This window comes from Trichosurus vulpecula, chromosome 7 (assembly GCF_011100635.1).
Source record: "Trichosurus vulpecula isolate mTriVul1 chromosome 7, mTriVul1.pri, whole genome shotgun sequence".
NCBI lineage: Eukaryota > Metazoa > Chordata > Mammalia > Diprotodontia > Phalangeridae > Trichosurus > Trichosurus vulpecula.
This window is the reverse complement of record NC_050579.1, coordinates 262,905,831-262,928,047: the sequence shown is the minus strand read 5'-3', so window position 1 is coordinate 262,928,047 and position 22,217 is coordinate 262,905,831. Positions and strand designations below refer to the sequence as shown.

Genomic DNA, 22,217 nt, shown 5'->3' with positions numbered 1-22,217 from the left:
TTCTGCACAGGGGTCCTGGACTACAGTCTGCCTCTTTCTGGAAGCACAGGGTCCATTTCTGATCAATCAGGTCTCAAGTTGAATAGACTTTGGCTGAGTCGCTTCACCGGGACCTCTTGGAGTTCTTAAAATTTACGTGGAGGCCCTGGCAGCACTTAATTGGTTCTGTCCGATGTTGTACAGTTGATGTCCTGCTTCTGGAAAATCGTTATTAGGACAACCATAGCCAGTCTACTGAATGAGCTCCTGGTGCTCTGGCCTATGATGGGGTAAAATGCCTGAACGGAAGCACACAAATAGCAGAGTGGATGTGATAAGCAGTTAGTGGCAAATACATTTATTTCTTCATTACGATGTGTCAGGTTTGTTCCATTTCCCATAGACAGAGTAAAGGATCATGCCTCTAGAGCTAGAAGGGAACCTGAGAGGTCATCTAGTTCAACCCTGCCGTTTTACAGATGAGGAAACTGAGGCCCAGAGATATGGAGTCACCTGCTCAAGGTTAGACAGATAGTGAGCAGCAGAACTGGGGTTTGAACTCAGATCCTATGACCTTAAATTCATTTTTTTTCACTGAATTTTCAGTGATGGGAGGAGAGATAAATATGTTTGGAAGTATTGTGATATAGTTATTTAAGAACCACTGTTACTCCATCAGTCTTTCTACCCTGAGAAGAGCCCAGAGGGTGGGTAGAAGAATATTGGACTGGGAGTCAGGAGAGAGACCTGAGTTTAAATCTTATCTCTTGCACTTGCTAGCTATTTGACTTTGAGCAAATTGCTTAACTTCAGTTTTCTCATCTGTAAAATGGAAATATAAAAAACTATAATGCTTGTCTCATAAGATTATTTTGAGTGTTAAATGAGTTAATGTATACCAAGCACTCGCTATACCTTAAAGTGCTAGATAAATGTCAGCTATTATTTATTTACCTCTGGCTTTTCCAACTCCTTGTACTGTGCTTCCCCTCCATGCTTGGTTTGGCCAGTTCCATTCTGTCCAGTTAGTTTTCTGCATTGCTCAATTTGAGGTTCCTCTTTTTAAAAGGTAACTTTATCCTTCAACTTTCCTGAGAGCATAGGTCTGAAACCCATCAGAAAGCACAGGGGACAAAAAAGGACCATGACTCAAGACTCACTATTCTCTGTGAGAATCCTTGGACCACATGAGGGTTGGGAGGTGGGGAGGAAATGTTTTGTTAAGGAGACTTTAAAGGTAGTATGAGAGAGTTCAGAAGATTTCCCCCTGTTTACAGTACAGCTCTTACATTTTTCATGGCTATATGAACCGCCAGTCCGTGGGAAGATGAGCAAGATTGCTCCCCCGAAGTCAGAGGAGGCGAGAGAAATAGGGCCACGTGCAGCTCCCTTGAAGATATGTTGAAATGTATATAAGAAGGAAAGGCAGAAGTGGATCTGGAAGGTGACTCAGATAGAACTAGTCCCTGCATCTTGGGAATTTACAGCCAGCCCAGATGAGATACTTTTTAAAAGATGTATTAAGGGGTTGGGAGGGAACAAGGTGGATTAGAGACATACAGTGTTACTGTGACCTTGAGTAGGGAAGACATCCTAAATTTCCTCACACTGGAAGTTAACTCTTGAAAGGAGTTTGTTGTGAGGGGCTTCTCTGGCCACTAGCTAGGCCCTGATCTGTGGGGCCCATGGTTGTGGGGAAGGAGGCAGCCTCGGGGCTTTAGAGAAGGGTCTGGAACTTATGCCATATCTAGTAAAAAATATACAAGAATCAAGGGCAGAGAGTTTGGGGGCAAGTTAGGTGGAGGGAATGGAGATTTGAGTAAGTCCCTCAGCTTTTGTGTCTTAGCCTTTTATTTTCCTCTCCCTTGTGTTGTTCTCATCTCAAGACCATGTCTTTAGCCAAATCATCCACATCAGTAGAAGCTCCTAGACCATTTGATTCATCCCATTGCAACTAACAGTAAACCCCATTTCCCTGTGAAAAAGTAATTGGACATGTCTTTGAGAAGGACATAGGCACAGCTGAACCTTCTAGGAATTTGGGCTCTTATAACGGAACAAGACTAGACGGGCTGGAACCAAGAGCAGGAAGATTTATTCATGTAGCATATTTTTGGGGGGAGGTGGGCACTACATTTTCACATATATTGCCTAATTTGACACAATACAGGCAGTACAGTTGTTATGCTTTTTTTTACATGTAAGTAAGCTGTAGGTCAGTGAGGTTCCATGACAACCCAAGGTCACAAAGCTCACTAGTAGCAATCAGACTTCAAATATAGCTTTGTTTTTATATTACATGTGTTGGGAACAGTAGACTAAATCCTGCTTTGATGCATATCAGGCTAGTTTTTCCTTAAAAGGTATTGAGACTGTCCTCCAGATAATAATGCACTCTGGATTGGTTTCAGAGTGCAAAGCAGCCACAGGGAGCTAGCTCCAGGCACTGTCTAGGGCTTGGGGGACCATAATGGGCAACTCCAGGGATTCTTGGCAAGTATTCTGCTGAAGCTAAGTAAATCTTCTTTTATTAACTATTAAATGATCTGCAAATGTCTCATTTTGTCTCACTATCAAACATAAGCCACCCTGTGGCCTGGCCTGAATCAGGTCCAGCCCAAACCTAGATCCCTGTCTCCCTGAATCTGTCTTGGAAAGTGGATTGAGGTATTTGGTGTGATTGGAGTTTGTCAAGGGTAATTTTCCACCCTTCCTTGAATGTGTCCTTTCACTTTTTGACTGTGTATTGGAGAAATCCTTCAGCTTTCAGCTTGAGAAGTCTAGCTGTCATTTAAAGTTGCTGACAGGATTTCTAAAAGTTCAGTCCTAGATTTTTGAGCCTTAGGCCCCACTCTTAGCCACAAATGACTTCTGGCTCTTGAAAATAAAACAAAACACAAAAAGTGTTTAAATTTGATTGATACATAGCATTGTATCATGTATACAGAGGCATCTAACAAATACTTGTTGATTGACACCCACTTTCTTTCTCTTCCCAGTGACGTTGGTTTTTCCCCTTTTCTCTGCATGGTGTTCAGAAGGTAGAGAAACTACGTTGGAGAAAATAAGGCTCATCCAGAGCCCCTAATCTCCTCATGCCCAGGAGTTCAGTACTAGAACCTTTTCAACCCCATTTTGAGAGATAGCATCATGATGCTATTAAGCAATAGAGTTGGAGTCAGGAAGACCTAGGTTCAAATCCCACCTTAGAAACTTATTAGCTGGTGACCCTGGTAAATTTACTTCACCTCTCTGGGCCTCAATTTCCTTATTTTTAAAATGAGGATATAGAACTTGACCTTTGAGGTCCCTTCTATCTCAAAATCTCCCACCCTAAGTCCCTTTTTCTTCTCTGCTTGGACACCAGTCCTGTTGGATTCTCTTCACTTCAACGAATGGAATTAAATTGGCCATTGCAAGTCTTACCACTAGATGGGGATCTTGACACCCCTAACTAGCCTATATCTCTTGTGGGAGACTGGGAAATTTGAAAAAGAACATTAAACCTACCACCCCTTTTTATCTGGACTCCTCTTTATGGCATTCTGCACTCAGGTTCAGACACATACCATTTCATACCCTCAGAAAGCTAGGAAGAATTCTACCTGCTGTCAGTTCGTTTTTGCTTTTACTGTTGTTTGGTCTCAGATTGAAGGGGCCTCAAGAATCAGGTAGTTCAGGTCAACTGTGACCCACTGGCCAAATCCAGCCTGCTCGCTTTTTGTGTGGCTGTGAGTTTTTATGTTTTTTAAGGGTTGAAGAAAAAAATCAAAAGAATAATGACTGTGACACTAAAATTATTTGAAATTCAAATTTTGGTATCTATAATAAAGTTTTATTGGAACACAGCCACACTACTTTTTTTACTTTTTGTCTATGACTGTGTTTATGCTACAATGACAGAGCTCAGGAGTTGCAACAGAGACATCATGTGGCACTCTCATCACCTTGCTCTGCTGCCCAGGGCACTACAGAACTTGACAGTGTTTTGAGTGTTAGGCTTGTCATCGTACTGTGACATTTAATTTTTTTTAATCGCCAGTGCCTGCACATCATCATCAAAACAAGAAAAGAGAAAAAAAAAAGTCTTATTGTAATTCTTTGAGCTTGGGGCCAAGATTGAAATTTTTCAGAATGAGAAGAATTGTCCTCAGTCAACATTATCAAACACTGAATAGCTTTGGAAATTAGTTTTTGCCTCAGATTTGCTGTGTTTCTTAATGGATTCAACCTAAAATTACAGGGCAAAACTTTTACTGTGGGAGAAGTCAGTTCAACAACTAAACATTGAGATCTCCATTCTCACACAAATTTGCAAAGGATATATTTTGAGCACAAACTGCATTTCCAGCAGTGTTTTTCAGACCTTTATGCAACTTTCCTGTTTCAAAATCCATTTAACTATGCAGTTGAGGAGATTCTACCTAACCTTCAATTGGAAGTGATTTATCTGCAATTTAATGACATGCTAAAAGGCAAATATCAAGAGAGGAATCTAATAGAATTATTTCTATACATGCCTTCCAAGAGATGAATATGCTCAGTTAAAATCATGGATTAATAATGATATTTAGTAGTACCTAGCTGTATGAAAAAGACATTTTCTTTTTATAAATATAACATTTTATTTTCCCCAACTACATGTTAAAGTAATTTTTTTAACATTTTTTAAAGTTTTGAATTCCAAATTCTATCCTTGCCCCACCTCCCCTTCCCTCCTCCCCACAGTGAACAGTCAGAGGTTATACATGTGAAATCATGTAAAACATTTCCATGTTAGTCATTTTGTACAAGAAAACTCAAATAGAATTTCTCTGGAGGAAGATAGTATGCTTCATTAGTCCTTTGGGATTGTCTTAGATCATTGTTTTGCTGAGAATAGCTAAGTAATTCACAGTTCTTCATCATACAGTATTGTTACTGTGTACAGTGGTCTCCTGGTTCTGCTTACTTCACTTGGTATTCATTTAAGTTTTTCCAGGTTTTTCTGAAATCTTATTTCTTATAGCACAATAATATTACATCACAATCATATACCACAGCTTGTTCAGCCATTCCCCAATTGATGGGCATCCCTTTGATGTCCAATTCTTAGCTACCACAAAAAGAGCTGCTATAAATACTTTTGTACAGATAGGTCCTTTTCCCTTTTTTTATGTCTTTGGGACATAGACCTAGCAGGGGTATTGCTGGACTAAAGGGTATGCCCGGTTTAAAGCCCTTTGGACATAGTTCCAAATTGCTTTCCAGAATTGTTGGACTAGTTTCACCAACAATGCATTAGTGTCCCAGTGTGAAAAGACATTTTCAAAGATGAAATCCCATTAATCTCATTAAAGATTAGCAATAACAGATGAATATTTGCAATCAGTTTTGATGATAGGGAATAATAAGTTTGAACCCCAATTAAGTAAAATATCCCCCAGAAAAGAATTTTGTTCTTATTTGTAGATGTGTATTAAAAAACTTGTACTCCATTATTATTATTTCATTTTGAATTTCATCAAAAAAATTTGTGGAAATTTGTTTTCTCTTTTATTCTGAGTACTTATCCTCAATTTTTGCCTCTTGATCTGCAAAGCTTTTTTACAGCAAAAGTGTGCTGACCCCTGATCTAATTCCACCTTTACCTGAAGCATGAGTCATCAAGGACAAGATTATAAGATGTAGTGTGAGTCTACTGAAGGGAGCTAGATGGAGCACTGGGCTTGAAGCCAGAGAGACTAAGACACTTACTACTTATGTGAATTATTTTAATAGCTGTGGGTCGTTTAATTTCTCTCTGCCCCAGTTTCACCAATTGTAAAATGGGAATGAGAATTCAAATAATATTTGTAAAACCCTTATCATAATAGCTAGCGCATAGCAGGCACTTAATAAATGCTTATTTTCTTTCTTCTCTCATTTCACTGCAATGGGGAACTCCCAAGTGAGAAAATTATCTTTGCCCTTACTCACTGGCACCTTACCTGCAATTTATAATCTTAGAGAGTTGCCTAAAGCAACTTGCTTTAAATAACTTGCCCAGTGTTGCACAGCAAGAGTGTAAGAGAGGTATCTTACCTGGTTCTCTGTTCCCTGCCCCGTGATGCCTCCCATGTTTTAGCAAGCATTTATGGATGAGGCATGCAAAATGGAGTGATAGGTTTCCTGCCCTTATTTAAGGAGCTTATTACTTAGACAGGGAGATGAGAGAGGCACCCTGGGATGGTTGTTTCAGGAGGGTTCGAATCCTGCTTCAGTTGCTTACAAGCTTTGTGATTCTATTTATAAATTTAGGAATGGGCCTTAAAATGCAGCATGCCACAGTGGAAAGAGAGCTGGATTTGAGTTAAAGGACCGGCATTTGATTCCTTGCCCAAGTCACTTCACCACTTGAGGACTCAATTTCCTTATCCATAAAACAGAGGGTTAGACTACTTTTAGATCCCTTCTGGCCCCAAATCTGTAATCTAGTCCAACCCTTTCAACTTTTAGATAAGGAAACTGAGGCTGTGAGAAGTTTGACCTTTTGTAAACTGGGGATATCAGTATTAACTGCCTTTTGTCAATAATTAGCATGACATTAATTCTAATTTTATAATAAAATGATATGTGTTTTTAATTGATCAAAGCCTTGTCTTGTGAACTTGCTGTCATGACTTCTGTGTAAGATAGGTGATAGTCCAGAGGACAGGTGACTTGCTAAATGCCAAATGCAGTGACCTAAGGCTTTTCAGAAAACCACAAAGAAGCATTGAATCTCAGGGATCCAAATGAGGGCTCTCAGACATGGCTGGATTTTCATCCTGGTAGCTTAAAGGGAAGGACTGTGCTTTCTTTACCCAGAAGGATGTTTAGAACACATATGGATAGGATGGGCCTCCTCTAGAGGAAGTAGCTGGAATAAGCATACCATCTAATGATTTGTACCAGTTCCTTCCATGGGAAGCAGCCCCTTCACAGCCAGATCCCTTGGATTCTAAGAAATATTAGTTAATGGGCATAGGATTTGCAAATGCTGGTGCTACCCTATATCTTTCTTCTCCCAAAATCCAGTTCCCATTAAATATGACACATTGGATCAAGGTTTCTTAAACCTGGGACCCATGAACTTTGTTTTTAATATTTTAATAACTATTTCTGTATAATTGGCTTCCTCCATAAGCCTACATATTTGATTTTATGCTTTTAAAAACATTCTGAGAGGGAATTCATAGGCTTCATCAGACTCCCCAAAGGGTCCATGACACAAAAAGTTTAAGAGCCTTTGTGTTAGATGACAGTAAAACCCAGAAGATAAAACCAAAAATGCTATTTGGTTTACTTTAATCTATTCATAGATTTTTATCAGCAAATAATACCTGTAGTCTCTGTCTAAAAGGATAGTTGGGAGGCCCAAATGAAATAATATTGTAAAAGGTTTTACAGATTTTAAAATGCTGTATAAATAGAAGTTGCCAAACCAGTCAATTTCAGCTGGTTGGCATCACCAGGTGGGGCTGATTCCATAGAAGGTGGTAAAGGAGAGCAAGTAGGAAAGCTCCTTTCTGAGATGTTTGATTTGATACAGATCCAGAAATCTCAACTCACTGCTATTGACTCACTCCTGCTCCTCACCTCCTTTATATCTACCCCTTGATGTGATTTGGTTTTGGTGAGATAGGACAATTAGGATGTTGGGCAAGGACAGGTTTTCCTATCTTTTGAAGTCAGAACTGGGAAAAATGTGGCTGAAACTATAGGAAAGAAAGAGATAACATAAGAAAAATCACTTCTCTAGGGGTAAGATCCCTTGGACACTGAGAAGTAAAGGAGGTTTGGAAATATCAGCACAATATAACCTTACACTCTCAGATTTTTTTATTAGGGTGGATTGGGGAGACATAGAATAGTAATAGGGTAACCTAGCAATCTCCTCTTCAACTAAGGGATAGTCTGCCTTTTTCCTTTACTTCTCTTTCATGACTATCAAGGTTTTGTACCCGTCTCATCCGTTACAGGCAGCAGCCCGGTGACCCCATTTGGTGCCTCTCCTCTTGCTCCTGCCAGCCAGCCAAGTGCCCTTTCAGATATGAGCAATGTCTTGGGAACTGGAATGTCAGCTGGTGGTGTTCCTAGCAGGTAGGTTGAGATTGTGGGTTCGCCAGCCATGAGAAAGAGAAGCAAAAACCCTTGGGTTCTTTTTTTTTTTTTTTTACTTTGATACTTCCTATCCCATGTGGTCCCTAGTGGTCCTTTTTTTTCTCAGTGCCTTCTCTTTAATACCCTTGAAGAGAAAGGACCATAGTCTGCTTTTATGGGCATCCAGTAATGCTTAGCTCGTCATGGTGGAAGATATTTCTGTGATACCAGTGACGCAGTTTCTTTCTTCCCCTCACAGAGCCTTTGGGACTGTTGGCCCTGTCTCTGGACTCCATACTGTTGCTTCTGGCAGTAACAGCAGCAGCAGCACTGGCCTTGGGTTTGGGGGTAAGTTCCATTGCAGGGTAATGTGGAAACCTAGGTAAATAAGAGAGGACCAGTAAAGGCAAAGGAGTTTAGGGGTACGAGACTGGAAAAGGAGAAAGGGTAGGAAACAGGCTAAGGAAGATTGAAAAATCGGTCCAGTAAGAAAAGACTAACCCTGCCTTCCTCTACCCTCCCAACATTTAGCTTTCACCAACCCTTTCATCACACCGGCTCCTCACCCACAGTTGCCTTCCACCAACCCGTTCCAATCCAATGGCCTGGCCTCCGGTAAGCCTTCCTTTAATTGTATTTTATCTTCAGACTATCAAACATCTTTTTAGGAAGTCTTTTTTTCCATCCCTTTTTCAGACAGTCACTGGAAGCCATAGGCATATCAGATTTTTTTTTTCCATCACTCTCTTCCTAACCTTAATTCATGCTCACTCACCTCGAGCTAAGTTTTGCCCTATCCCTGTGGGTAAATTCCCTTTCTCCTTAAGCAGTTGGAGCCCTTATAACTTGTATCCCTTTGCTACTTCTGAAGTCATTTTGAATGGTGCTTCCTAATGAGGGCCTTTCCTCCCCCTACATCCCACCCCCGGGTTTTAGTTATTATGAACCACTTTGTCTTTTCTGTTCTTGTTCCCATCCCGGGGCTCCCGTAACATATTAATTCCTTAAATCTCCTCAGCCAGGGCCATAGCCATTATACTCCCCTCTTCTGACTTTCCCAACCCCAGTGCGGTAGTCCTCCCACCCCCAAATTCCCAAAGAAATAAGAGAGCCCTTAAAAACCTAGGTAGAAGGCCATAACTGTATACCGTAACCACATGAATACAGCATTATCTTTGGGAACCCTGAATCCTAGCCCCTCTGCCTTTGATCCCAGGGTGGATCTGGAAACAGAAGATTTCAGAGTTATATTTAGGACAACTCAGTGAGTTGATTTTTGGTCTGGAGAAGCCTATTTCTCTCATCAAGTATATCTTGATCAAAATTGCCCTAAATCCTGTCTTTCTCAATTCCAGTTCACGTATTTTGTTTCCACAGGGCTTGGTTTGGGGATGAACACTGTGGTTCCTAGCTTCTCTTCTGCACCGACCCCTGGTGGCTTCCCAGGAACTTTCTCTCCCAGTCTCTTCCCTCCACAAACCTTGCTGGTTCAGCAGCAGAATGGTAAAGGATTCTTCTTCTGTTTGGCTGCTGAATTTGAGAGAACTATTCATTTTCTTGGATAGGCATAGAAGAGTAAAGAAGGGATAAAACCTGTTTATCCTCAAGTGAGAGACTCCAGGAATACATCTCCCCTCCTCCACCAATCCCTGCCAGGAATGTGGAGTTATGCATACTGTCAGGGAAAATGAGAAAGATTGTCCAAGTTCATATCGCCCTACCTTCATAAGTTTGGTTAAGTTCTGATGAATGCTACTATTCATTGCAGCCACATTGTGTTTTTGGTTTTTTATCTTTCAGGCTCTGGCTTTGTGGGATTAGGAGCAGCCAAACTGGGGCAAAGGCCTGTGAACCATCCTGCAGGGATCTCTACCAACCCCTTCATGGTAAGGAAAGAAGAGAATGAGCCTTGAAGAAGTCTAGAGGGCATGGAGATGTGGGTGTGTCAGGGATAGGGGCCTGTGCCAGTAGACATAATTAGGAGTGAGTCCCCCTCTCTGTGTTACACTTGGATTCGAGGCCCTCTATTCTAGCCCTCTTCCATGTTAGTCTCTTTAACCTATTTTCTCTCTTTATGTCCTTATATTTCTTTACCCTACTTCTTCCTTAGACTGTTGGGGGTGAGGGTGATAGAGGAGTCTACCCATTTCCTCTTCCCAAATCTGATTCTTATTTTTTTTGTTCTTTTCTCTTTAGACTGGATCCTCATCAAGCCCATTTGCCTCCAAACCTCCTCCTACTAATCCCTTCTTGTAGCACTGTGCCCAGGAGGACAATATCCTTCCTGCTTCCTCTGCCTCCAAGTATCCCTCTGTTCCCTAGATCCCTGGTGGCCACCTTTGTTTTTTGGCATTACAGTGGTCTCAGCCCAAGAGGGGGAATGACTTGCCTTGGCTTTGGGTGGTGGGAATCATGGGGATAATGAAAGTGCTAATGCTTTGCTCTGGGCTTGCAGATAAAACACCAGCCCTTAGGCCAGTAGCCCCCTCCCAGAGCAGTGAGAACAATGGGAGAGGTTATTAGAGGTGGCTGGTCCAGGTGTGTTTTATTATTCTAAAAATTTTCCTTCTCTTATCCCACCCCCCCCCCCCCCCCCCCCCCCCTCCCAAACATGTGAGTCTCCCAGCTCCTAAAGCCTTCTCCTGTGGAGAAAGTTATTGTAAGTGTGGGTCGACACAAATTTCCTCCTCTTAGTGCTCTAGTCTAACTGCTCGGAAGCTACGGGAAGCTGAACCCACAGCAGGACCTTTCCCTACATGCTAAAGATCCCTATCCCTGGCTAAAACAGTGGGAAGTATGGCAAGCACATGGGAAGGACATTTGAATGGCACTGGAGTTGGAGCACCTTCATTCCGTGGCTTTCTGCATAGCTGGGCACTTTAGCAATCTTCCAACCACCTTCCACAACTCTCCCCCACCCCCCCAAAAAAAACCTTCCTCTCTCTTGCACAAATTCCCAACCCAACCACCCTGTCTACACATGCAATGATGAAAAGCTCCTATCCCTCATGTCAAAGCTGCTTCCTTTTCATATTTGTTTGCAGAAGTATTTTACAAGTTTAATCCCTTGGCTTCTGCCCCTCTTCCCCCAAACTCATGTCAGGCACTTTAGTTAACTGTTGGTTTGATGTTTGGATACCAGTGTTTTATAAACACAGTTTTCTAATATAGCCTATTCTACATATGTGTGTGTGTATACATACATACTATATATATATATATACATATATGTATGTGTATATAATCTATACAGCCATCCTCCTGTGCACACTGCCCCCAAGAATCACCAGATAACAGAATTCATGATAGAGTGATGATACTCTGGATCATCATTCCATCAGCCATGTTCCAAGATCACTCCCAGCCTTACCTCCTGGACAACCACAGGGGAGAGATTTTTGTGCAGTTGCTGCTTGTTTTTTCACACTTCCTGTTCTGCCCTGACTTTGTTTCTTGCACTAAAGGCAATGTTGGAAAAGGACTTTGGTTTGAAAGAAAAAGGAAAAAATGCTTGTTGTTGTCTGGCTTTTGGGTTCCTTGGTTTCATATACCAGCAGACTTGCCCAATTAGCGTAATTTAGCTTTTTTTTTTCCCCTTTGTCCAGACAACAGCTTCATCTGTAAACTAGCACGAGGCCTTTCTGGCAAAGTGACTCCAAAGAGTTGGGTTGAGATGGGGGTAGGACTAGGTAAGGGTGTTTCTCTTATACCAAGGGCAAGATAGGCAGAAATGGGGATGGCTGTCATTGCCTTAGTTTTAAATTTACCCATACCTAACCAGACTACCAAAGCATTACCATAACATCCCTGACCACCGCCTCAGGCAAACACGGCTGCTTATATTTTTTTAGTGTTATGTCAGCAGCTCTGGCGGCTGAGCTGTTTGTATGGGGACATGGATATCTGCTTAGGGTAAACTTTCTGTTCAGAATGAGGCAAAGGGTTATGACCTTGGTATTTAGGACAGTGTGATGGATGGAGGAGGTGAGAGGACTTGCCACGAAGTTTCCCTTCCCTTATTTGCCTGTGTATCTAGGTGTTTAACCTTCTGTAGCCTTGAGGGTGTAGGCGAGTGGTTATCTTAGTGTATTTGGGGAAATTTTCTGGAAAAATGCCTCCGGCTGTGTGTAGTTTATCTAGCCAGGATCAATCCATATCCTGCTGTCCTCTTAAATTCCTAACTCTTCCCTATGCCCAGCTCTCGAGCATACCTAGTTTTTGGTGTGGTGAAGATGGGAAGTCTAACTACTGAAGAACTGTTGTCACTTCCTCCTGGGACACAGAAGTCAAGCTCCCCTTATCTCTCTCTCCCTCCCCTGCTCCTTTCCCCCTCCCTTCCTCTCTCTCTCTCCCTCTGTCTCCCTCTCCCCCTCCCTCCCTTCCCCTCTTCCCTCCCCCTTCTCTCTCCCTCTCTTTCTCCCCCCTCCATTTCCTCCCCCACTCCCTCTCCCCTCCTTTTGCAAAGGTTTGCTCCACCAGTATAGACAATTATGCCCAGGAAAGGGAGAAACTCCTGCTGGCACTTCTCCCCCAAGGCCAAGTCAGGGAAGCAGAATAGGTACACACCCAGGCCCCAGAGTCTCTTCCTGCAATGGTTACACACTCAGGCAGATGGTGAGAATAAATGGAGGGCTTCTACTGCAGAAGCCCAATGAATTTCTCCTTTAGGGAGAAGGCAACCCATAGAAGGACACTTCTCGGTGTCCTTAGTGTTGTTTCCAAAATTCTGACCTCGATAGGCTGTATCTCCATTTCTCCCATCTTGGCTTTTTTCTCCCTAAGTCTTGTCATTGTATTTCTGTACCTTCTCCATGTTTTTTTGTCTCCACTTACTGTCCCCTTTCACTGGCCTGTTTGGATGCTTTGAGGTAGGGAGGGAGCCAAGAGCCTGGTTGGCATGCTGTGATGAGAGCTATACTGCAAGCCTTTTCTTGTTTTCTCATAGCTTGCTGCCCCCTTCCCCTGCTCCCCACCCCCAATTCTTCAGTTACCAAGGCCTCCAAAAATCAGTACTGGTTGGAACTTATTTAAAGGGCTGGGGATCTGAGATGCCTTTGTGTGTCATATTCTTTCCCTGGTGCTTGGTGCCCTAGATTCTGTGGCTCCCTCCAACTTTCTCCCAGCACTTACTGAGCCAGCCAACTCTGTTGTCATCTTTTCTCTGTTCTGGTCCTAGGACTCTTTAGCTGTTTCAGGGTAGATAGTCATAGGTGATAGGGCTGAGTCAGCCCCAGACCCCAAAGTAGAGAGAACAAGGGCACTTTTCTAGGAAAAGTGAGACCAAGGATGTCGAATGCTTCCAACAACCTTCACCATTCCTAGCCTCACTCCTTATCTCTGAGTTCAGTGGGAATACTAGGAGTTCTGATCTTTACTCGTCACTGACCTAGGATGAGAGGGGGTAGCTCTGGGTGTAGAACCTGGAGTCATGAGTTGTTTGGTGTTTTTTTTTTATTTTAATTTTTAAATTTTGAATTTAACACCAAAAAAAGTATCTCTGTAAGGATTTTTGCATATGAAACTATGAACTCTATTCCATACTGCTTGCTTTTTAAAAATGTATATAATAAATTTGCATTACTTTCAAAGCTGTTCTCCTTTGTCTATGCGTCCTCCTGAATATCCTTCAATGCATTTTATTTTTTTAAAGTTTTAAACTAATTAATTCTTTGAGTACAAATACATTGAAAGAACATGAAGGATAATCAATGTGGTCTTAAGTCTTCTTCAAGATAAAACGTTTCAGCATTTGTTACTTAGAGTAAGATTAGTCTCATATCTTCTTCTGAGCCCGTGATTAACCAAAGTATTTCTAAAATGCCTGATTAAACATTTTGATTAATCATTTCATCAGTGTTTCCAGCGCTGCCTTGCTTCTCTTCCAAATACAAAAGATTCAGTTAAGGTTGTTGTTGGCTTGAGAGAGTCCATCCTTTAACATGTTTTTTCAAATGATTTTTTTCAGTGGTTAAGGCCTGTGGTAGGAGCATAAGCTGGGGAAAGAGTACAATTCTGAGAGGAAAATTTCCCATCAGCCACAACAGTTGAGTCTGAACACCAGGCTTTATCTTACTACTGACTGACTGTTCTAAGTCCATATGATTCTCTTCTCTGCCTTCCTTTTTTTCCCTTAATAGTATTTCCAATGACATGTAAAGATAGTTTTCAACATTCATTTTTGTAAAATTTTGCCTTCTATGCATTTTAAAAGCATCTCAGTGGTCAGGTTTTCTTCCCCTTTGATATCATGATTGCATGCCCCCCCCCCCCCCACAACCCTCCCCATCAAACAGAAATAGGCATGGTCAAGCAAGACAAATCCATACAGTGGCCATGTCCAAAAAGTGTTTTTCCACATCAGCTCTGTCAGTTTTGCCTTTGGAAATTAGGATTTTTAGGTCTCTCAAAGTTTGTTTTTCTTTGCAGTGTTGTCCTTATCTAAATTATCCTTCTCTTCTGCTCACTTCTTGTACCGGTTCACACATATTCCCAGCATTCTCTGAAATCTTCATTTCTTATAGCACAATAATACACCATCACATTCACATGCCACAGTTTGTTTAACTTTTCTCCAGATGATAGATACCCCCTTAGTTTCCAGTTTTTTCCCTTTTCCATAACCCCCCTTCAAGATCCAGGCTCCAAAACTGAAGTCTGTTTTGATTGCCACCTGATAGGATTTTTTTCCTCTTAACCGTAACCCCCTTTTCTCTGCCTCTTTGCTCACTGAGTTTTATATATTTCTATACTAATTCATTAGTGTGTTTAACCTTACTTTATTATCCAGTTCTGCTTAAAAATTCACTTGATGCCTGCACCCACCCTTCCCTTCTCAGTGTATGGATGTTCTCCAGTTGTGAGGGTTCCACTCCCTTCTGCCTCCTTTTTACACTTATTGTTTCCATTTTACTCTCCTTTTTCTTTTCCCGCTTACAACCCATAGAACATAAACAATCCACCCCCAAGTTTTCCATTTGTCTTGTTTAACTCCTTGAAGGCATTAATGTTCTTAAGGAACACTTGTTTCTTCTTCCATCAGAATGTTAGCACTTCATCATTGTGTATCCCCTTTAAAATGCTCATATAAATTTACCTTGGACTTTATGCCATTAAAGGTCCATTTTTTTTCCCCTGTAGGTTTATAGTTTTTCAAGGTAAGTTAAGCAAATTATTCCTCTCTTTTGCCTCTTGGAAAACTGTATTCTAAGAGCTCTCTTAAAGAGAAGCTGCCAAGCCTTCTATGACCCTAACTTTGGTTCATTGGTGCTAGAACTCTTGCTTTTTGGCTGTTTGCAATTTAATTTGACCTGGAAACTCTGGATTTGGGCTATGACATTCATGGGATTTTTCCTTTTGGGATTTCTTTCAGAAAGTAATTGGATTCTTTCACTTTTCACTTTGCCTTCTGGTTCTAAAGATTTGAGGACTTTTCACTTATTGCTTGAAGTATAGTGTTCAGGCTTTAAAAAGAAATTGGTTTTCAAAGAGTCCGAAGTACCTCTCCTTAACCTGTTTTCCTGATCAGCTTTTAAAAAATAAAAATAGATAACTTTTCTCATACTATTAAAAAGTCTTCTTTTGATTTTGTTCTTATGTTTCTTGTTGTCATTAATTTCTTTTTGGTCTATTCTAATTTTCAGGGATTCCATCCATTACTTGGCTAAGGTTTACCACTTTCTGTTCTAAACTCAAAAGAGAGGTTGAGAGACCTCAGAGCCTGTGGGCTTGTGGAGCCTGTGCTGCACAATGCAATCTAGGTGCTTTTGTTCCAAGTCCTTTCCAAAGGTCCATGTTATATGTTTTCATTCACCCTGGGCATTCTCATGGCAGCTCTGCTCTTGCTACCTCTTGGATATAAAGACTTGCCAGCTGCAAGGTGGTCTTTGGTTGAGCTGGGAGGCTTCCATCATGTTTAACACTGGCACTAGCTTTTTTGTGCAGATTTCCTTTCCTAAATAGCCTGTGAACTTCTGGCTGACTTGGTGCAATTCTGAGATGAAGTCACCCTAGGAGCATCTTGGCTAGAAGGTTTGAGTTGTGAGTTCTATCAACCAGATGACATAAAAATATTTCGAAAATAATCAAGTCATGTACAGTTCTGAGGTATCATTCCCTACTAGTCATCTGCTTGGTTTTCCTGTATTCTGTTTCAGAACCAGAGATATTACTTCCAGCCATACTTACTTGCTTTAGCAAGAATATCAGTGGGGGGAGGGGCAGCGTGGGTGTGTCTTCCTCCACTGGACTCATGAAGCACAGATGAAAAATATTTCAGAAATTATCCATTAGAACTCCTTACTTCTCTGTTGGGTTCCACTGTGCCCCTGGGGGTAGAAAAGGATTTAGCAGGTCAGCAGTTAGTAGTTAGGAACTGTGTCTTGACACCTGCTGGCTTTGATTAAAATTCAGGAAGCCTGATTAGGGGAGGCCATGGATAGGTGGGCACCTAGGTGTCCATCTTCCAACTTTCAGGAAGCCCACCTAGAAAAGGTAGACTTTTTCTCTCTGAATCACCAGAATGGTCAGGCAGATCTAAGATGAACCATGACTCCACCACCACCTAGTTAACTCCCATCATTTGATGACCTGTGCTTGCTCATCATCGATGCAATAGGGCTCCCCTGTCTACAGGACTAATGTGAGAGTTAAATGACAATATATGTGAAGATGCTTTATCAACTGGAAACACTTTTTCATACACCTATTTAGTTTTTGGCTAGAACTACCCCCCACCTACCAAATCTGGCCAGTTCCTTCAAACAAGCTTCTTGTTACTAGGACAGTGGGCTGGGCAAGTGATGCTGTTTTTCTCTCTCGTTTTCCCCTTCAATCCTCAGAGAGTTAATTAGGATTACTTAGCAAATGTTCACGCACACGTTAATTCTGGTCCCTCATCCACCCAATTTTGTCCCTTTACGCTAGTTACCTAGTGCTCCTTTGGCCACCTTGCTGCTTGCTCAGAGGCGTCCAGACCCAGGGGTAGGTAGGTATCTGTGAAATCACAGCTGCCGTCACAAAGGAGCAAACTGGATAGAGGGAGAGGGACCCTCTTTCCGTGATTGGAAATAGGGGGAATTGGAATGGGCACCGGGTCCCTGTGGAAAGATCTGGGGCTAGGGAAAACAGAGCACCCGGCAAAGTGAAAGCTAGAGGGGAAGAGTTCGACCTGACACGGGGGAAATGCTTTGGGTTCCCTAATGTCTTTATTCCCTCCCTCCACCTATGGTGCTGCTTGCAAGACAACAAAAGGGGCCAGCACCTTGGCCCCAAGTCACGATAGGGACCATATCCTTCATTATATGCCTGTTCCTGTGGCCACTCGTGGACCCCAGCCATGCCTGCCTCTCACTAGATACAGCCAAGCACTGGTGGCTGTTGCTGCTAGCTCCCCTGCACCATGAGAACTTCTGGCACCTGGCCTGCAATGTGGTGGGACTGTATCTGACTGGGCGTCGTCTGGAACAGTCTGTGGGGACAGGCATGTTGCTAGTTCTGATGTCCTCTGCCGCCCTGTTCACTGGTTTCCTTCACCTTGCCCTCAACTTGGCCATGGAGTGGACGTTCCACGAAAGTCATTACCGAGCTGGCTGTGCACTTGGCTTCTCCGGTACAGAAGGGACAGGAAAACCTCACTTCGAGCGAAGAGAGAGAAAATCCCTGGGGTGGTATCTTGGCGGGGGGGGGGAGGGGGCGAGGGGAGGGGGGACATTGTCTTCCGTCGCTCAGGTCAGCAGTCACTCCGGACCTCCACACTGACACACACTAGAATCCCCAGAGAAATTGCTCCACCTTAGCTAGACTGTTTCTCTCAAGGGGGTACCTTGTCAAACGTCACGCCCTCTTGCTGTGTAGCTGGGAGAGTCCATCTGTTTTCTTTTGAAAAGGAGAGGGGGTGGGAAGAGAATCTGGGGCTCCTGGAGAGTAGTAAAACCCACGGAGTCCTTCCCTTCCACCCCCAAGGTGTCCTGTTTGCCATGCAGGTGATGTCCAGCTCCGAGGACTCCCTCGCGGGGGACCTATTGCTGTGCCTGGCAGAATCTCTGGTGGCCAGCTACTTCGCCCCCAAGTGAGTGTGGCCCTTGCACCGGGGATCCATATGTATTCGAGAGGTGACCTGATGATCACAGCTAATACAGGGTGCAGCTGGGGCCACAAAGCACACTGCCCGATCCCGGGCTTGAGTTTCGGCACCACCTGCTGACTGCTGACCCGCCCCTTCACCAGGAGCCCCGCTCTTCAGGAGCCCAGTGACCTCAGATAACTCCCTCCTCCCAACTGCTCTTAGGAAAAGGGCCGTGGTTCGATTAACATCCACTGCGCTAACGAAAAAAAGCCGGGGGCCCATTGGGCTCCCGCGCCAGACCAGACGCGAGGCAGAGGCACCGAGAAGCCGGTACCCAGAGCCTCTTTTTCCTCCACAGGGTCTCCTTCAGCGAACACTTGGCAGGGGTCCTGGTGGGCCTGGCCTACAGCTGGGGGCCGCTGCAGGACCTCGCCCACCTTCAGAAATAAAAGCTACGCTAAACTCTCCCCCACCCAACTACAAGCAACTAATACACCTGAACACGCCTCAACCTCAGCCTCCAGTTACTTCGGGAGGGGCGGGGAGGGCGCCTGCGCCCTGGGATGGGGAACTCGGCGGAGCTGGGAGCTGGGGCAGGGGTGGGGTAGGGTGGGGCATCTTGGAGCGGAGGTCGAGTCACCGCTCCGCCATCGGATCTATACGGGGAGAGAGAGGCACGTAGACGCGGGCGGGGCAAAGAGATACCGGCGGCAAACGCCTACTGGTCAGAGCTTGGCCGACTTGTCCGAAGAAGTTCTGATTGGCCAACGGCCGAAAACACCGCCCCTCAAGCTAGATCCCGGTGGACACAATCCCTCCCTTCGCATTCCCGAGATTCTGCCCTCCCAGTTAGCACTTTTCGCAATTCTCTGGAGCGCTGCCCTGCGGCCGATCCCGTTTCCGGTCAGTTCTCCCCCACTGGACAAATCCCTAGCATCCGGTCTCACAGCCCATCCCCAGCCTTGTTTTCTCTTTGGTACTTTGGACTCTGGGGGATGCCTCGGTAGCAGTGCCCCGGGGCTCCCACAGGAAAGGCAGACAGCGCCGACCTAGGGAACCAGGTGCCTCTGTGCCACTCTCCCTCCGCCCACCCCAAGCCTGGAGTCGGGGCCAGGAGACGGCAGCAGACTCAGGCCAGAGCTGTCAATCCGTCCCGGGGAGACAGAGGGGTCCAAACAGGCAGGGGATCTGCCCCACCTGGCAGAGTGCATGCAAACTTCATACAATACTCGCCCCCACTTAACTCCCTCGCCCTCCCTCCCACTAGTTGCCTCCGAGCCTAGGTCAATCCTTTGACCCCTGGGACCAGAATATGGAGCTGGGGGCATGTGGTACTAGGGCTGGTGACTCGGGCATCCCGGCCTTCCACTGACTCGCAGACCCAGCCGCGGCCCTAGCCCGGTCACGCTGTGCAGCCAGCCCTGCGGCCACCTGCGGAAGCAAAAGTCGCAGCGGCTCCGCTTCTTCGGGCTCCGTGCTAGAGTGCCCCAGGAGTGCCTGGCACCTTATCCTACTCTCCACACACTGCAGCGGTCTGGGCGTGGTGGCTGCCAGCGAAGCCGAGCACCCCACCTGGCACAGCGATATTCACCAAGGGGAAGTCTAGATCTGTGGAGGTTGCTGGGAAATGGTTTTCGCTTTATGATGGGTTCCGTTTATCTGGATTCCTCTTTCCCTCCCTCTGAGCACTCACTCCCCGCGGGTCTCTTTACACGTGTCTTCGGTGTTTGCTCTGATTCCTCATCGCCTTCGTTCCCTCTAGGTTGGAAGACTCTTGAGACCCTGCTATGTGCCAAGTGTGACCCAGTGACCCTTCGGCCCAAAGAACTCGAGCTGCAGACTCACAGCCTGGGCTGAGATTGTTACCGCCTTACCAGAGGTACGGGGTGCTCAGGCGGAGGGAAGCCAGAGAGAGGTCTGGGAATCTGGTACCTCCCCTGCCGCACCCTGCCCTCTGGCTGCCCTTGCTCAGCTTTCAGCATTGCGGCCACAGGGTGCTGGTCACATCGGCTCCCACAGCCCGAGTTGCTGTGGGGCTGCAGGCACCCAACAGGCTTGTGGCCCGTAGCATCCGCAAGATTGTGCTAGATGCTCTAAAGCGGCCTGGGCTTGGTGGGACCGGGATAGAACAGGGAGTGGCTCCTTTGGTGACCGTGTAATCACAGCACTGGTCTGTCCTGAAGTCTCCGACAACTACCGTTGCTCTAGTTCAACAGGGCCCTGATTACATCGGATGAGCCCCGAGGTCCTAGGGAATGGCTCAAAAGGAAGGTCACCCCAGGAACAATGCCCTCAGGACAGAGGTGCGGCTGGAGCCAAGTGGTCAGGGGACTAATTAGTGCCCGAGGCCTCAGGGAACTAATGTCTTCCGGAGGCAAAAGGGGCCATGGTGATGGAATTGCCCTCCAGGGCCAGATCACTTCCTAATGCCGTATCCTGTAGTCAGGAACCCAGGGAGTGGGGATCAGACCCTCCCAGAATTGCGTTGGAACTCCAGCTCCCTGCCGGGCTATTCCGGCCAATGTAAGAGAGCTGCCTCCCCCTGGCACTCCAGTGGAGTACAATGACAGCTGTGGTCACTGGGATGCCAGTGAAGTGACAAACTCCTGGGCTCTGAAGCTGGTAGGGGAAAACCTAGGTAGGTACTGAAGGTCCAGACTACTTAGCCATGGGAGCTGGCTGGGCAGAGAAGACTCCCATTACCAACCAGGAAAGCAGCCTCAACCTGGATCTGGGGCAGGAAGAAGGGTGGAGCAGCCAGACCCAGGTTCATCTTCTGGTCCCTGCCTGTGGGGGCGTACCCCATAACTAGGCACAAAATTAACTTCAGGGAGGCCCAGAAAAGGCTGAGTGTGCAGGCCAGGGTGCCCTTGTCAGCCCTTCATAACCTGGTGATGAATGTAGCATGAATCAACTGTCTTCTTCCCAGCCGTTGGGCTGGGATAGGATTTAATTGAAGTTGAGGGGAAGGAGAGTCTGTGTAAAGTAGTGGCCCAGTCTTTGTGGTGCCCAATACAACTGATCCAGGAACTAAAGAGATTTAGCTTTCCCCCCAGGTAGTCCTCCCTTCAGGCTACTACCTTTCCCAGTAAAGTCACTGAGTCACCCTCAGTACCTGCCTGGCTCTGCTTGTCTCATTTTCAGCTATTGTAAAGGGAGAAAGGCTCAGAAAACGCACACTCAAAATCCAGTAATTTCATATTGAAAGTTGGCATTAAAAAAATGCTGCCCACATATATAGATATCTTCTTAAGAGTCTCCTTTTTTTCTTTTTTTCTCTAGAGTCTTGACAACAAGAATACAGGCAACTCTCCAGAGGTGCTTCCTCATTCCCAACCCACTCCAAATTGCTATTTCAGATTCCTGCAGTGCTCTTCCCACACTCAGACCTGCAATTACTTGGGTAAAGTCAAATGTCCCAGTGCTATCTCCTATCTCTTATCGATAGATCAGTCCCTCTACTCAATTCCTAGCCAAATTTCCATGAGCCAGGGAGGAATCTTAAAGAAACTTTCTCCCTTGACAGCTAGAGAGGCCCACAGAGGAAGGCACCCTGTAACTCTGGAAGCAGTCCCATTTAACCTGTAATTTGAGAGGCCAAATTTCCTTTTCCCTTTATCTCTGTTCCAATGGGGGCCCCTGAGTAAACACACAGGGCCCTCATCGAGAGTCTGCCCTGGGCAGTAACCCCAGGCATATGACAGAACCTACCTTTTATCTCAGACTGCACTAATGGAACTGGTTCCAGTCTGTCCTGCCACCTGCATTCTACAGCCATTTCCCCATATGCCATCTTCCCCTAGACAGGGCTGAGGTGGTTGATGACTGACACCAGAAGAACACTGTGATGGAGTAAAAGGGAAAAAAACTGGGTGCTTTATCACCCCCAGACAATCATATTGGAACTACTGGTCTTCGTGGCTTGTCACAAATAGTTTACCGGGGTGGGGAACCTGTGGCCTGGAGGCCACAAACTGCTTTGAGTGGGATCTGTATTCTTTGTATTTGTATCCTCAACACCTAGCTAACATAATGACTCTGGAACGATAATAATAAATCATTTTGATTGGGA

At 44.9% G+C, this 22,217-nt stretch overlaps 1 protein-coding gene and 1 long non-coding RNA gene across 3 annotated transcripts in view; both read left to right on the top strand.

Annotated features, from left to right (window-relative positions):
- The window catches only part of AGFG2 (ArfGAP with FG repeats 2), a 49,982-nt gene extending 39,324 nt beyond the window's left edge, over window positions 1-10,658 (top strand). For both annotated transcript variants that reach the window (XM_036768596.1, XM_036768595.1), the window contains 6 exons: window positions 7,962-8,082; window positions 8,342-8,430; window positions 8,614-8,697; window positions 9,460-9,585; window positions 9,883-9,968; window positions 10,279-10,658. In XM_036768596.1, the coding sequence (XP_036624491.1) occupies window positions 7,962-8,082; window positions 8,342-8,430; window positions 8,614-8,697; window positions 9,460-9,585; window positions 9,883-9,968; window positions 10,279-10,338 (566 nt within the window). In that variant the 3' untranslated portion in view covers window positions 10,339-10,658. The remainder of the gene's footprint in view (window positions 1-7,961; window positions 8,083-8,341; window positions 8,431-8,613; window positions 8,698-9,459; window positions 9,586-9,882; window positions 9,969-10,278) is intronic.
- An 8,070-nt stretch (window positions 10,659-18,728) lies between these two features.
- On the top strand, window positions 18,729-22,217 carry LOC118855934. The gene is made up of 3 exons (XR_005010824.1): window positions 18,729-19,048; window positions 19,908-20,024; window positions 21,428-22,217. It is a non-coding gene; the product is annotated as an uncharacterized LOC118855934 (long non-coding RNA).